The 16613-nt window shown below is 38.7% G+C and overlaps 1 protein-coding gene across 1 annotated transcript in view; it reads right to left on the bottom strand.

Annotated features, from left to right (window-relative positions):
- The window catches only part of POU6F2 (POU class 6 homeobox 2), a 185741-nt gene extending 179919 nt beyond the window's left edge, over positions 1-5822 (bottom strand). Inside the window, exons 1-2 of the mRNA XM_064441798.1 lie at positions 5750-5822; positions 4595-4823 (exon numbers count right to left, since the gene is read on the bottom strand). Of these exons, the coding sequence (XP_064297868.1) occupies positions 4595-4778 (184 nt within the window). The 5' untranslated portion in view covers positions 4779-4823; positions 5750-5822. The remainder of the gene's footprint in view (positions 1-4594; positions 4824-5749) is intronic.
- Between the last annotated feature and the right edge of the window lie 10791 nt (positions 5823-16613).

Below are 16613 nucleotides of genomic sequence, written 5' to 3' on the forward strand. Positions count from 1 at the left end.
CATGAGTGGCCAGCAGTGAGCTAGTAGGCAACGCCATGCTAATTTCTTCTCATTTCGAACACGTATACCATACTAAAAGGATAGCTAAAATACATTAACTTTTTAGCTAAAACTGCTTTGGCTGACATAGAAAAGTGAACGAGGACAGCCTTTAGCATCTTACAGCAGTTGGACTCAATGGTCCTTGCAGGTCTCTTCCTCCTCAGGACACTCTATGATTCTATGAACTCCTCAGCATTGGAATACCTTCCCATTTCTCAGAGATTTCAACATGAAATCAACAGCGGTAAAAATTATATTAAGAAAACATGACAGAACAAACTCATACCCCAAAAAAGGTATCCTTCTGTTCAGATATATAGAAATATTACACTGAGACATAAAAATGAGATGGGCTTAAGGAGACAATATCTTTCCATGAATATCAGCTCCCAAGAATTACTGAATGCTCTGAGATTAAGCAACTACTAGTCTCTTGGAGAGAGTCTTGAGAAGGACAACTAAAATTAAAGAACATACTCTCCCCAAAACCTAGAGAAATCTGACCTGGCAAGGAGATGCAGAAACTGAAACAGTTCAGCCCAGAGAAAAGTTTCCCAAAGGCAGAAAGTTGAATATTGATGAACACCAGTCTGGACGATAAGAGGAAAGCTGGCAGAGTGTTTTCTGCATTGTCAGTAAGGACAGTCCAAGAAGCAATGGAGTGAAAGCAACAGACAGGCAACACATTGCCTTGTAGGGTATCTGTGTCATGTTCTCCCTTCTCACAACCTCACCGTTGCTATTATGACACCTCCAAAATTTTTACTAGTTAGGAAATCACGGCTGCATTCCAGCTGTAATTCTAAGAAATGGTGAGGGGAAAACAGGCATGTAAATTTCATTGGACAACAGCTTTCTTGGATGTTTTTTAAACTCTTATCTTCAGTGCTTTTAGTGGATTACAGTAAAAAGTTATGACTGTGAATTTTATTCTTTTCTTCAAAGAACTGTTGGTGGAAAGCCAAAGTTCCATAGGTGAATCTGTGTTTTGTTGTTATGTTCAGGGATTTCTGATTACTCTAAAGCAGACAAGTCTATCCTGTCACCAACCCTCAGGCGTTGTCGTAAACTGTGTTCTTTGCATACTCCTTGTGCCTATGAAATTTGCTTAATAGGAGCCAGGGAAAACATATTTTTGTAAGTTTCACAGCAAGATTTACACATTCACTTTTGTTCCTTCTGTTCACAAACATTTGACCTATTTGCTTAGGGAAGAGGTATGGTATAGCAGTATGTGTGGTAAATGACATAGTGTAATAAACAGAAAATAATCAAGTATGTATCAAGAAAAGTATTTCTGAAAGAGGCTTAGTCTAAACCTCTTTTCACTTACAGCAACAAAATTCCTATTGACTTAGTGGTGGATCAGGACCACATAGCAACTAAACAATTTAACACAAATACATTTGGAAAAAAAAAAATCTTATTTATAAGTAACTGACAACTGAAGAATAGGTAATTTCACTGAATAAGTTATGCTGTTTGAGTAATTTCCATATCATTAATCGCTCTATTTTACCAATGTCTTGAATTTTTAAAGAAACTCTTCTTTTCTCATTTTAAATACTCAACATATCTCCTCTATGATTCCTGTCACTGAATGCTCTTTTCCCTTTCCACAAGCAAGGGTTTCCGTTGTGCTATCCAGTCACCCTGAGGTCTCACACTTACCACCGTGAACCAGACCTGAAAGTACCTGAGAAGAAAATCAGTTAAATATATAAGTGCCTCACACAAAATGTAGTAGGATTACTCCCTTGATCAACGTTTAGTATGATTTCAAGTACTGTGTTAGATCAGAACTTTTCTGAATTCACACATTATTCAAAATCTTAAGGGTGTCTTTTGAGTTACCTCTCTGGGGTAGTTTGTGATGAAGACATTTAGAAGTTTACTGATGAGAGAAGAAAAAGACAGAAGAACCAGCTCACAGGAGCTGTGGATGTTTATGCTTGACTGCACTGGAAATTCAGGGGCAGCAGACATGAGATCTACAGGAGTAACAAGACAAGTTAGAAAATAGCATGAAAACATGTCCCCCAGTTGTCTAGGTTGACCATGCCACAATGAGGTTTAAGGGAGATGGAAGTTGACGAATATAGTCTGATTTCACCCAAAGGGCAGGAATTATCAAAACTGTGTTGAAGCATGGACTTCTTTGAGTATACCTATAAAAGTGCTGGCTACAAAACAGAGCACACATTCTATGACTATCTTTCAAATAACCACAAAAACCAGGGACCAGAAGTCAATGAGGTTCAATAGAACTGATGGTACCACGGAGCTAAAGATGCTCTCTAGAAACACAGCGCTCCCACCTGACTCCTGCCTTCATTCACCCATGCATTAGATAGTGAGCTATATAGGAAGAAACAGAAGCTTACAACTGTGATTTGGGGCTCTTAAGAACTATCTTGACCAAGTTACTTTGTTTCTTTATGTATCAGTTTCACTTCCAAATAGTGAGGGCAGTGGCACTTGCTTAGAGGATCAGGAGGAAAGGGTAGAGAGGACAACAAACGATCGCACAGCTACGTGAGTTCACAGGTTCTGTTTCTTTCAGCTACCTTATGGAAGGCGTGATTCTGTCCATGGACAGCGAACTGCACCTGCTGCTCCATCAAGTCCCTATTTGATCCCATGCTTCTATCTACCAGTAAAGATTATGGAGGAAACCTTTTCATCTGGTAAGGTCATTGCTTGCAAAATTTATTTGGCAGCACAGTTATACCTTTCAGCTTGTAATTAGACACCCATGGCTAAACTAAAGAGCAAAGGTTGCCTGGCTTAATCCCTACCCTCCAGCTTTGCAACACGGGGTGAATAAATGACGTAAGAACAGCACAATCTTATTTTTATTTATAATACTACGTAGCCAGCAACTACAACCTGAAGCAGTCCAGAGTGGAAGGATACATTTTTATAATGCCTGTTTCTTCATTAAGATTTCATCATCCACCTACGCTAAAAAGCCACTTCCCCTTCACTTTGTTATATCTGCTTTTACCCGCTCCTGTTCCCACATTATTTTTTTAATCTCCAGCTCCCTACTTTACATGCACTCTCAAATTTTAAACAAGCAAAATTTGTGCATTAGTGTGTCCTTTTCATCTATGATTTATGAATGACAGGTTCTTCGGTGCAGCTTAATGGTATGAGAGAGACATTATTTTAAACATTAAAGTGAAAACCATTTACAACTATGATAAGAGAGGTCTGTTGACATTAAACTTTAAAACAAGCACAAGGTGAAGGCAAGTAGCTGCTCTAACAGGTGAGCGCGCTATGCATGTGGTTTGTAAGGGAGTTTGTTCTACACATGAGCTGTCTCTTCCTTTTCTCTGTTTCACAACCTGTAGGATTTGGTGCTTCAAACAATTCATCTGGTAATCAGCAGCCACCAGAGTTTAATAACTAAAAAGTACTTAGGGTGCAGTGCAGAGCATTAATTGAAAACAAAAAAAATTACCATTCTGTTTGAGGAAAACTTTTCTTACCATTTACCTCAGCAAGAAATACAAACAAATACATAAATAAACAAACAGAAGGAGCTAAAGCTTTATTTTGATACTTCCTGCTCACATCTTTATCACTTTCACACTGGACAATCTCTTCCTTATCCTCTTCCATTAAAGATGTACAATTCAATTGTAAGATATTGGCTAATACTTATCTTCCTATACTTGGTTCAGTTCTGCTCAGCAGAAACTTTTTTCCAAGAAGCAATCAACATAATTAGGAGTAGTAAACAAATACATCTGTATTTTATATCATTTGTGTTTGGATTGAGTACTGTTTCTAACAGTGTTAGACACATCGACTGAACAGCAGAGAATATTAGGAAAGAACAGGGATCTTATAGAACTGCTTTTCAGTCTGATTTAAACCACAGGGAGATTGCAACAGATATCTCAGGGTAGAACTGTTGCAAACATGGTACAGCTCAGACAATGGGGAGGATGCATACAGAGATAAACTTTTTGCTTGTGACTTTGGAGTCATGAAACCCCCTCAACAGCTTGGATCAGGATGGCAGAACCTTACTGGTAAAGCAGACCTCCCACAGCAAGAATGAGAATGCACATCTGGGGCACTTACGGCAGCCGAGAACACTCTGATTTTATAATAAATGAGGGTTTTTTAAAAGCGATTTTCACGCAATACTGTGTTTTTAGTTGCCCCTATTCATTCAGCTACCCTAATCAGCAGTGGTGAAACAGAATACTTGTCTTCATGCTGCCATTTGAAATTTTAAACTGAACTGTGAGTAGAGAACATTGATCACTGATGACAGAAAAGCCTAATGAATCATTCAAGTACTTTACATTACTGACCCATAGACTCTAAGACCCAACCTCCAATCTGTTTTTATAAAAATGCAAATATCCTCCAAGTATCTCTCAAGTATTCAAAAACAATCCACGTATTAACTTTCAATATGCATCAAGAGCAACATTTCATTGGAAAAAGAGATCACTTGGTTTAAAAGACAGAGATAAAGTGAAATAAAAAGACAAAAGAACCTATTAGAAAAATGCTAATGATGACTTACCTTGAAGATTTTGCAATGGCAAAGTCATGATGCCTCCTGCTGCAGCTGCTGCTACCAGCCCTTGGATGTTGGTGAGATTTGCTGTAGGTAGAGTTAGGACGAGTCCTTGTTGGCCCCCCAGCTGCCCAGCCATGTTGAAAGGAATAAGGATTGGCTGATTCAGAGCTGGAGTGCCTCCTGGCATCACCCCTGCTACTGCTGAGGCTAACTGTTGGGCTGTCAGTAATGGCTGTAACAAAACACAGACAGCAAGCCTATTTTACTGTGCATAGCTCAGTATTACACACTTAAAACTCTTCTGGCTTGGGATCCTTTCATGTTCCATTACAGAGATGCAAGATGCACTGCTTCCAATATCTTAAAGCATATATTTTCACCAACACAGAAAGTTTTGATAAACTTTACAGGCTGAAGATGCAAGCCTTACAGTCATGTAGCATGGTAGCAATCCCAGTTCAATCTAGACTGGAAAATTCATTATACTTGGATCAAAGATAATTTATGAACACAAGAAGGCCTAACTCAAGTCAGCCTACAAGTACCTAAATGCCAACATTTCCCAAATTTTCCCCATTTTATACTGATTGGTAAAAGCTGAAAACACTACAGTAACAATTACCAGGAGCTGTGTGGACCTAGACTGCCTTGGGAAGTGGAAGAACACTGAGTATCTTAAGAGTACGGCTGAACTTGGATAAAATTGTGAAGTGATACGGGAAATCTTTTAGAATGTTATACAGTGCCATACTATTATGCCTACATTTTACTCTAAATAAAATAAATACCTGGCATAAAAGCTAATGAAATGCCTTTACTAATGCAGGAGCTGTGTGTGATGGGCAGAACTGTCAGAGCCAATAAGGTTGCATTAAAATTGCACGAGTTTTTAATATTAAATTATGGTATGTATTTCAAAAATAACTTATATAAGATGTTCAAATGATTTAACCTTCTAAATATGCAAAATGGCTTAGGTTTTATTTTAGAAAAACATACAAAAAGCTAATCTTCCCAAACAGATAACATACATACATGGTCCCTTTTTGTAACACAGAATCACATTTTCTACATTACACAGATCAAGGATGATCAATTGCAGTTATTTACTTTTCATCAAATTGCACATCTCGATTAGTCAAAAGGAAAGATACCGACCTGAGGCCCAACAGGGAACGCAGGATGGGACTGACTGGGTTGGTGCTGGTCTGCTGGGCTCGTGTCAGGCAGCACTGTGTTTCCTCTGGCCTCTGAAATCCAAAGAGCAGATTGACTTTAATATCAAGCCTGAGGACTGGCACATTACCTTCTACTCTGATGTCACATAACATCAAGCTGAAAATGATATGTTAAAGTGCTTTATCAATAACTCAAGCACTCAAATCACTTATCAGCTGCATAAATTATGCTAACATTCATTCAGACCAGCCAACTCATTGAAGGAGCTACAAAAATCTGACAGCAGTGAAACTGAAGCTATCATCAACCCAGCTAATGTGGGTTGCATTATACATCAATTTACATACAGTACATGAGCACTCTCTGTGTGTGGGAACTGCATTTTTTACGCTTAGGTGAGCATCAGCCATTCTAATTTCTGAAAGCAAAAATTATCGGAAAAACAATCAGGTAACATCTACTTTGTGTCTTAATAAAGTACTTTCTTTTGTCAGTACAGCAAAGGCTGTACTATGTGCAATAAAAAGGCACTATGAAAACTGAAAACAGGTATGCTTTCAAACAACAGCTTGTTTTCTAAATTGCACACGGGGTGCAACCAAAATTCTGTGAAATCAAGGATTTCCAGCATTTATTGAGATAATCAATATCCAACAATCGAACTATACGCTGGGCATTAATGACTTGCTAAGCACAGAACACAGTCCAGTCCTACTGGCTTTCACTGAAGTCTGCACTACAGATTTGAAAAGGAAAAAGAGAAAGAAAAAACATCCTATCAGTTGCAAGAAAGTACCAAGACGTTTTCACAACTACATCCCAATCCTCCATTTCCTCCGGGTGAAGGACTCGCATCGATTCATAAAGTTTTTCAGCGCTGATGGCATGATCAGGCCCACATTTATCTTTGAAGCTGCAAGAATGACAGCAAGTATCAAAAGTAGCTGCAAGAGTACTGTGGTCTCTTAAAAAGAAAACCCTGGCAATGGCGTCAGGTTTCATGGTTGGTACGATAGGTCCTGTACTGTTCGGTTTTTCTGATGAGCAGTTGAAATCCTGTTCTAAGTAAACCTTAGCAAGATGCTCTTTTCCAATGTTTGTCCTATGAATAGCAAGTACAAGATAATTCAGAACCAGTTTATTGGTACACCCTGGCATGGTAAGGAAAAAGGATACGATTCTGTCATACTTATAAATTTTAAAGAGGGTATTATCAGCTCATTTAAAACAAATTCTTCTATATATCCTCCAAGGGGACAGACTTATAAATAATGGAAATGTGAAAAAAAAAATACTTCAGCACATTAAGGTACAAATAAAATTGACTGCTACGCATTATTCAATTGAATTCTATCTCTACAGCGAGGTGTCAATCATAACAGCATTTTAGAATAGGATTAAACAATAAATGTGCAGAGTTATTATGCAGAAATCTGAAAATCTGATTAATTTGTAATATTTTTGTGTGGTCTCACAAAGCCAGAAATGGACATTGCTTTGGGAATACTTACAAACAGTCTATTGAAATATCTGATTTGGAACTAATAAAAACATACAGACTTGCTGACATTTTATAAAGTGAATTCTATAAAAATATGTTTGGCATTTTAATGACCACTGTCATTTAATAATGAGAATAAGCTGACCTACTCCAACAATTGCCTAATAACATGCGAAAAGAGACGCAGTCACTAAATTTTTTATATGCAATTTACTTATCCAAGTTACTTGAAAAGAAAGAAATGTAACTAGATACACAATATTCAGTGAAAACTGTTTCTTTCAAATGCGTTACAATCCTAGTGCTGCTGCCATCCCTAAGGCAAAAGATAGGTTTTCTTCAGTATGTGTTCCTCCTATACAAATAAAGTGCTATGTTACTAAACACAATTTTACCTTTGGTAATTTCCACATATAGTTATGGGGTTTTTTTAATCTTCTCATCACAGCGGTATGTATAAAGTGATATTAGATCAAAGGCTCAATACCAATGAATATATCACTCCCCATTAAGATCAAATGTTATAAATCAATTTTGTTTACGTAATTTTAAGGGCTGAGGATTTTGTCTTTCTGTGTGATTTAATTAATATTAAAACAAGCTCCTGATAATCTATCACATCATTAAATTGTCCTATGAAAGCTTTGAGAGAAGAACAAAACAGGAGTCAAATATTTGCTAGAATTAGATTTTCTTGCGATTACTATAGCTTGAGCTCTCAGCAAATAAGTAAGAAGTTCTGAAGAAATATGTCTATGCTTTAGCATTTTCTTCCATGGTGCAGCTATCCTAAGAACCACTGTTTTCTGTTGTTTGTATCCTAAGGATTTTGCAATATTTCAGCTCACAAGCTGTATGTAGCACCAGTGGACCATAAAGCCAAAATTAGTTACACTTCTTTTCTTTTGCACTGTACTAATTGCAGTTACTTAGGATTACATTCCTTTCAAATAGTCACTCATGGCAGATGATATATCTTTTTACTTCAGTGCTTGAATGCTCTGCCTGCTGCTTCGCTGTCCATACAATGCAGGCATCCCAGCAAAACAGCACACAATTTAACGTGCATGAATGTGGTCTTACATGGCACCCTATATGAAATTATGCATGCCATATTCTCAGACTGAAATTCTCACATTTCCTCTCATGCGCCTTCTAATCTACCTGCTATAACAGCCACTCGAGCCAGGGTTTTTTTCAAAATGTGCAGGGAAATCTGCCTGCTGGGCTGGCACTAAATACAGCGAAGCGAGGGTTTCAGGGTTAAGTTTTGTTGCATCACACACAGTGAGAGCATTTGTTCCTTGCTGTACACTATCTTCAGTGAGACGCAGTGGTCAAAGTTCCCAGGAAGGCGAAGGAGAGCACAAAACACTGGTAGAAGGCTACTTTTCCTTTTCTGCATTATAAAGTTGACTGGGTAGATTCCTCTGATTTCAGAGGTTCTGAGGAGTTGGGAGAGCTCTGTGTCACAGCTACTATTTCTGGTTCACAGACTCATTGCTTCCAATTTGGAAAAATACCTTTATTGAGACCATTGCCCTAAACTGGCAGCGCACAATCCCCTGCATTGTTTTTCCGCTCTGTTTTACCACCTTTATTTAGGAGTTCATCAGTTCCATATGCTGGAATGACCGCTTCAGGTAAATTATTCCCCTGTCCAAATTCCAGTCCTCACTAATAAAAATGGCCTGTCAAAATCTAGCTTAGATTTTCCACCTGCTCAGATCCAGGCCGTTACCTCCTGTTAGGCTATCCTCCAACACTTCTCAGCTTTCTATCAGCGAGAGGTATGGCAGCAAGGAACCAGGACTCATAGCAGTCCCTATGGGGCTGGGGAGCTACCAGCAGCAGCTTCTCTGTTCTCAGCTACACTTTGGAGAGATTGTCCTCTCATTACACCTCCGATTGCTGGTGCACAAGGGGCAGGGAGAAGGCAGTAATAGGACACCTATTTTGGAAAGAGAAGGAATTCTGCTTAACACCATTTCCCTAGGGAGGGAGCTAAGACTTCTCTTATAACTGAGCACTGCCATCACAGCCTAAGTCAATGAGTTTGCTCAGTAGTACCATATGAACAGACAGGAGTGCTACTGCCATGATACAGCCATGACTGTAGACAAGGCTTCAATATTTAATAAGTAGTATTCATCATATGAGATTCCGCATAAATTAATTATACATTATATAATACATACATTCACCTTTCACCCCACCAAGGGGCTGGAAGAGCATGACACAATAAAAAATTGAAGTGCACTGTAAACATTGTAAAATAACCCTCTTAAAGTAAAACATTATTTAAAATAAAGCTAAATAAAACAAAACCAACCTTCTTCTCCCCTTATCAAAAAGAAACAGAAAATAAAATCCCCCAAACCAAGCAAAAAATCTTGTTGAACAATACCTGGTTTAAAAATGAGAAAACCACAAGAAAACATCAGAAGGAAAAAAAATTCCACATCCCAAGCCCTTCAAGCTTCTTACAAAATTACAACTGTAAATGCACTAGTTATAAACAGGCTTTCCACAGTCTGCTTCCTTTTTGTTTCTTACCCATCTTCAGCAACACAACAGGTAATTCAGTTCTGAATGTCTTTATATCCCAGTGCCTCATGAAGGGGGGAATGCTCTAAGCCCCGCTTTACAAATGAGCATCTAATGGACAGTGGGACTTGGATTCAGATTCTCAAATCAGCGCCATTTAGGCACCTACTTCACTTCAGCCATAGTTACACTGTTGAGGAAAGCATGGGTTAAAATACAGAGCTGCTCAGTGACTTCTTGGCTGCTCCAGGGCTACCAGCAGCTCTGCCAAGGTGAACCAGCACATGCTGCCCAGCACCCTGCACTCGGATGCACTGCCCGTCTCAGTGGCCCTTGTCTCTCACGATGTCCGATGCTAGGAGGGAACCTGCAGCTAACTGGCAACTATGACTATACTGAAGAGCATTACAGGATATATGATGGAGTGCATTAACATGTCCATTCATCTCTGCCCTGGACCTCCTTGTTCATCTGCAGATGTGTGCTTATGCCTGCTCAAAGGCATGATGCACACTGGTGTCTCTCAAACTCTGCGCCAAAGCTTGCTCAAAGCCAATGCTCAAACCACAGCATTGGACAAGCCTCAGCAGATGATCTGGACATAAACAACTTCCTCATGGTCTTCAGGAATTAATTCAATGTGTCTCACATTTGTATCAGAACCAGGGAGATGCTGGGCCACCCCTCTTTAGTACTCAATGCTTTGAAAAACAAGCAGGATCAAATTTAATAATAGTAGATTTTCAGTAATCAAAAGAATACATAAATCCTGCTGAGATACCCATTTAAGAAAACATTTTAAATGAATCAACATTAATGAAAGAACACAGCATTCAAGCAACTGTTCATATTAAAATCCTTAGACACAGTTCCACAATGAGACAGTAAATTACTTGTATATATCTCTCAGGAACTGTAACAATAAGAAATCAAGAGTAGACTTTTTTCTTACTCATTGAGCCAACTCACATTAAAGATACAGCTTTAAGAATGAAATCATTAAAGTGAAAATACTACCTGTGAGGAGTCTTCGTGATTTTTAAAACTAATAAACTCACAGTATGAGCATGTAATATACCTGCATTTAGATTATAAGCCATATTACCAGGAGAAAAAAAGGTAACTTTTTAAAAGAAATTAAATAGACCGACTGATAATATTCAAATTATCAGGTATGGTGTGTGAAAGTCCACCATCTCTGATTAAAGTAACTCAGCTCTTCATTAAATGAACCTTTAATTGTCAGCAATTATACCAGTAGCTATCTTGCTGAACAAAATTTAATAGCTGAAAGAAAAAGATGCAGCTGATAATGAAAAAATGTAACATTCCCTCCAAACAATCTTCGTTCTGTCACAAAGCACCATATTGTGGCTCTTAATTTCACTGTTTTCGTTTTCCTGCTGCCCCAGAGGTTGGACATGTAGGTAGGAAGCCTTTCCAAATCACCTCACCATAAAACCTTAGTAATCAGATTGCTACACAGAGTTTCACAAACACATCTAAATTTTACAATACTTGCAGGAGAGAAAATTGAGATTTTATGCTGAATCCATTTTACATCGATATTATCCTGTGGCTATCAGAAGAGGTACTCCTGTTACCTCAGCAAAGAAAAGCAAGCTCAGAAATTAAATGAGAATAATGAATCACCCACTGAATTTAAGCTTGGACTTCTCATATTTAATTTAGGTAGTCAGGTAGTTGTCTTCTTCCAGTCCATGACTAAGATGTGCCATACAATTCACTCATGTGGACTGTACAAAACTGAGACTCTTAAGTATCAGGTTATCCCAGAGATCGTTAAGCAATTCACCTTTTCCTGCTGACCTCTACTTCAGAGTCTAAGATGTTATTTTTAGGCAGCAATTTCAGCCTCACAAAGAAAACCAAACAAGTAGAGATCTGGGTGTGTGCAGAATTGCCACCAGCCAGCACCTGTTAACTCTGAAACCTAACAATGTTGCAATGTCAATATTATTACTTTACTGTACAATCATTTTAGAACAACATACACAATCTGTGCTTATCTTCCACGATGTCAGATTGTCTCCACTTACAAAACTTAACTCTCACTCTTAATTTTCCCCTACCTATGTACAGAAACTTTCTAGTTTACCTTTGAAAATGTTTGTGGTGTGATAAGGAAACGCCATATTGATCTACAATATTGACATATACGTCAATGCAATATCCTGTACAGAAAAGCTAAAAATCCTGCATACAAAATGGATTAAATTAGACAGCAGAATGAACAGAGCAGATCTGCTTTACTGACTGGATCATTCAATACTTAAGTAAGTAAAACCACACAGTTTTACACTTATCTGAAACTGCCACGCAGTTGCTACTGCAAAGCTACCAAAATCACTGCAGAGCTCAAAATCATTCTGCCAGCAGAGCACAAAATCTTGCCTTTGCCTGGTCGCTGGGGTTATTTTCTCCTAAAGGATCTTACCCCGCAAGACACATAAGGTAGCTGAAATCACTGTGCTCGTTACCCGTATACACAGAGCTTGTCTTGCATTTATGCACCTGCATCTTTCTGGATCAGGACTGAAAACATTAAACCTCCATGACTGTTTATAATGAAAATCAGGCTATTGAAGTGATTCATGTTACAGAGAACTTCTCCTGGGCAACCACCGGTTATATTTACCACCAAACAAAAAAACCTACCACACCAAGGCACAAAAATTACAGATAACTCAAAAACCCAGCTCTCCTAACTGCCTTAAATTTTCTTCTTTCCTATCTTTATTTTTGCTCCCTTTTCATTGTCTTATCTTTTCTTCTTTCTCTTTTCTCTAAGTGAAATTTTTTTCTTATTGGTGCCTATATGAATATTCTTCCACTTCAGATACTTCATGTGAGAAAAGAAGCGTAGCTATTGCAGAAAAGGTGAAGGGATGTAATTGCAAAAGTATGTTCTTTATTCAAAATAGTCTCATTCTACTTTTCTTAACCCCCTAAGTACAGTGCATAAAAATCCCTTGTTAATGGTACATACATTTTTTATGAATTGGACCCTTCATATTGAGAGTTCTAGTTTCTTTTATACTGTATGCATTAGCACAAATATAATCACATTAAGGTCACAAAGACCCTATCAGTTTTCCCTGAATTCATACAACATTTCATACTCACTGTTTGCTGTTAGTGCTGGTGAATGCAATGATGATAAAGGTTACTTACCAGAAGATGGACAGTTGAATGCATTATTATTTCATGTTGGGCAGCTGATCCCTAGCTAAGAAGGGCAGGAGGCTTCTCTAAATTAAACTTTCCTTTCTTTCCATCCCTGGAAGCTTACTAAATGCCAAAGAGTGAGCACATTAAAGAACATCTTTTTTTTTGGAGCAACTGCTACAGTTTACCATGTTTATAGCTAACTATTTCTTTATGATTTTTACAGCATTTATCTAGGCATGCGTTTTTATTTATAACAGGGCAGAGGGCAAGCTTTCCACCAAAAGCCCAACTTCCTGACAATCAGTGTCCCCATCTGATTCCTGTACCCTCCCCAAAATAAGGCAGACGATGATATCTTATAAAGATATACATTGCTGTTTCCCTGGGAAACCTTGCACAATTTAGATATTATTGGCTTGGCTGCTGGCACTACAGCCTACTGAAAGCCACGCAATACCTGTGGACACCCTCTGATGCAGAGCAATTCAGGCTTCTGGGTGGAAGAAAAGGGTAGCATGTCTGACATCTTTCGCTTTTTACAAGTTTCACTGATACACTTATTTACAAAGGATGGGGGCACAGGTACGTGGCTGATGACAGAAATTTAACTCGCAGCTTTGACACCTTTCAGGGACTGGAAAGAAAAAAATGAAAGGTGGGGAGGGGATGAACCTGGTGTCCTACCAGTCCTGTAAGAGCCTGTTTAGAAATGCAAATCATCTGGCTTGGTGAGTGGGGAATATCCAAGTTAAGGGAGGAAGAGTTCAATTAAACCCAGTAAAAGCACCTGGCACTTATATCTTCAGTAAAGCCAGCATTTAGCAAAATGCACCCCACAATATATGTAAACTCCTACTGGAGTGTTCTGACCAGCAAGTATGGTCAAGCAACAGTGGTTTATCACTCTTGCTACTGACTTCACTCTCTGGTTTCATCCCTGTGGTGTCTCTAACAATTTCACACTCTCTGCTGTGGTCTTTACAAAGCCCTGTGGGGCAGCTCCATCAAGTGTCTCATTACAGGTTGTTCAGCTGTTCAGACTTTACTGAGACTCTTGAAAGAGTCATCCCACAGAGCAGCATACTGTAGGAGTCCAGTTGAGATCCAGGAGGAAACCTTAGCAGTGGCAGCAACTCTGTATGCAGGGGACCACGCTCCCAGATCAGACTAAATCACAAAACTGGTAAGGCTACATTATAAACCTATTTAACTGCACATGTACCTTCAGAAATTCCTAGCTACAAAAATTCAACATCCCTCCCCCTTCAAAAGCAGCCTGTGCTGTTTGATATCTGCAGCAAGTTCCCATGATGTTGCTCAGCAGGGTGAGCCATTATTTCAAATGAAAGTGTTGGCTGGGAGCTGCAGAAACTCATGGTATGCATGCCTCCAGATCTTGTAAATCCTGAACTGAATTAACTTCTGTCTCTTTATTATTGTTGGAAATCAATTGTAGTGACTATTTACAAGGAGCTTTTGCCAGGAGTTCCCAAACACTTTATATTTACCTGTTTTTAAAGAGCATTCAGTCTGGCGGCCAGGTCTTGCAAGCTATGTCAAGCCTGACCATCGCTAAACCAAGTTTAAAATACACAGCAAGAGCTGTGCATCCTCCCCCACCCCCCATTCCCTCCCTCCACTGTAGATCAAAGCCTAAAAATATAAAAACGACCTAAAGAACTAGTAGCCAGCATTATTATCCTGTCTGTCTCCTGAATTTGAACAACTATTTACCAGACAATGATAGTGCAACACTCTGCAGCAACCACTAAGATGGTCTTTCACACACTGAAAATACCCTAAAACAGATCTGCAGGGAAATAACCAAGTGGTTTACAAACATTTGGGTACTGTTCCTGTAATATGTTGATTTTGCCTTTATGTGAGCTAAACTCCCGCCAGATTTCACTTGTATTGGATTAGTTCTCTAGAAAAGATTTAAGAATACAGCACATGTTAAAAAACCTTTACACGTAACAGGCATATATCCCAGGACAGTCATATTGCATTGAAGATCTGGTTAGTAACACCTTGTCATGGCAAGACCTCTTGGTAACAACATGCTGTGCAGGAAGGAAAAAAGCAACAAGAAGCCAGACGACCTAGTTTTGCCAAAATAACAAGTGGCAGGCAACTTGCTTCAAAGAGTAAGAGAGGGCACTGTGATACATCCTAACAGGATTAAATTATATGGAATATATGAACTGTTTCTAATCCATGAGAATGCTCGTGTTCATATATACTTATGCCTCTCTATATACAGATACATATTTTTAAACAAATTAGTTTCCTACATCCCTTTCATTTTTATGTTATTGTTCTGTTTATTTTTCCAGCATTACAGTAATTGAAAAATATCTACTGGTAAAAGATGCTATTAATTTAAGTGCATTCATAGTGTGTTATGTCACTAATAGACTTAGGTAACATTATTCTTTTATCCTTTTTACAAAGCATTATTTTATTGTCCTCTCATTTCTAAGATTTTACTTCCACTTAAAGTCAAGTAGAGTGAGGGCTTTGCAGAATTCTATTATATTATTGTCCTGTCATTATTCTAACTCCATTACACAACAACACAAAACCAGCATCAGCTTCCATTTGTCATATTATTTATTTTGAGGATTATGTCAGATCTTAGACTATGTGTACGTGCCTACTAAATGTAATTTGGAGTTGGGCAAAAAGTAATCACTGACTTCTTCTAAAAATGCTTTTCAAAAATATTTTTTAACTACTCTACATTTCTGTAAGAGCTCTGTCATCTGATTTTGACCCATGCAGCCCTTTAGAAGAATCTAGCTATATTGATAAACAAGAAGACAATGTCTAGAAGTACACATAGACAAACAGATTTGAACAACTTTGTCCATACTCCCATCTGAGCTGACAGAACCTACTCCTGGTGTGGAACTGGAAAGTTGCCTTCTTAATATCTTCTTTTAGCATCCCTGGCTTGGAGGATACACAAAAGACAGTCAGGGTTCGTTTGAAATAGCCAACACTTCCACCAACCATTACTTATAGCTGCCATAATGGAAATAAAGATCAGGACCTAATCCGGCAAAAGCAAGATTTAGGCTCAATGCCCAACCACCACAGAATTCCCACGAGAACTTCATCAGCTCTTTTCATCTCACATGCAGAGAGCATTGTTGGGCCTTCAGAGCTTAAAGAAGTCCTGGACCAAAGGAGCATGTCAGTTAGAGTGGCTGCATCACCAGGTATTCCCAGTATGCAGCTTCCTCCAGTCATAGACTTCTTATCATCTGTCACGACCCTACCTTTAGGGCAAATATCTATGTTGGACATGGTGCAATGCCTGCACAATTGTGCTCTAGAGTTGCCCTTGCTCCTTGTTGAAGGAATCTGCACTCAACTCTCTGGGATAACTTCATGTTGCCTTTGAGACAAAGCCACTGCATGCCTGCCTTGCATCCTCATATCAGCACAAAAAGCTCATACTCTCTTCACCTTGCCTCTCCTTAACTCTCTTCACATGCTGGCTACTGAAAGACTGCTGGAGTAAATAATATTTGCTCACTGCCAACTATACAGTCCCGAGTGAAGTTCTGGGCACAATCAGTCGTTCCATTAACCATC

This window comes from Phalacrocorax carbo, chromosome 2 (assembly GCF_963921805.1).
Source record: "Phalacrocorax carbo chromosome 2, bPhaCar2.1, whole genome shotgun sequence".
NCBI classification, from domain to species: Eukaryota; Metazoa; Chordata; class Aves; order Suliformes; family Phalacrocoracidae; genus Phalacrocorax; species Phalacrocorax carbo.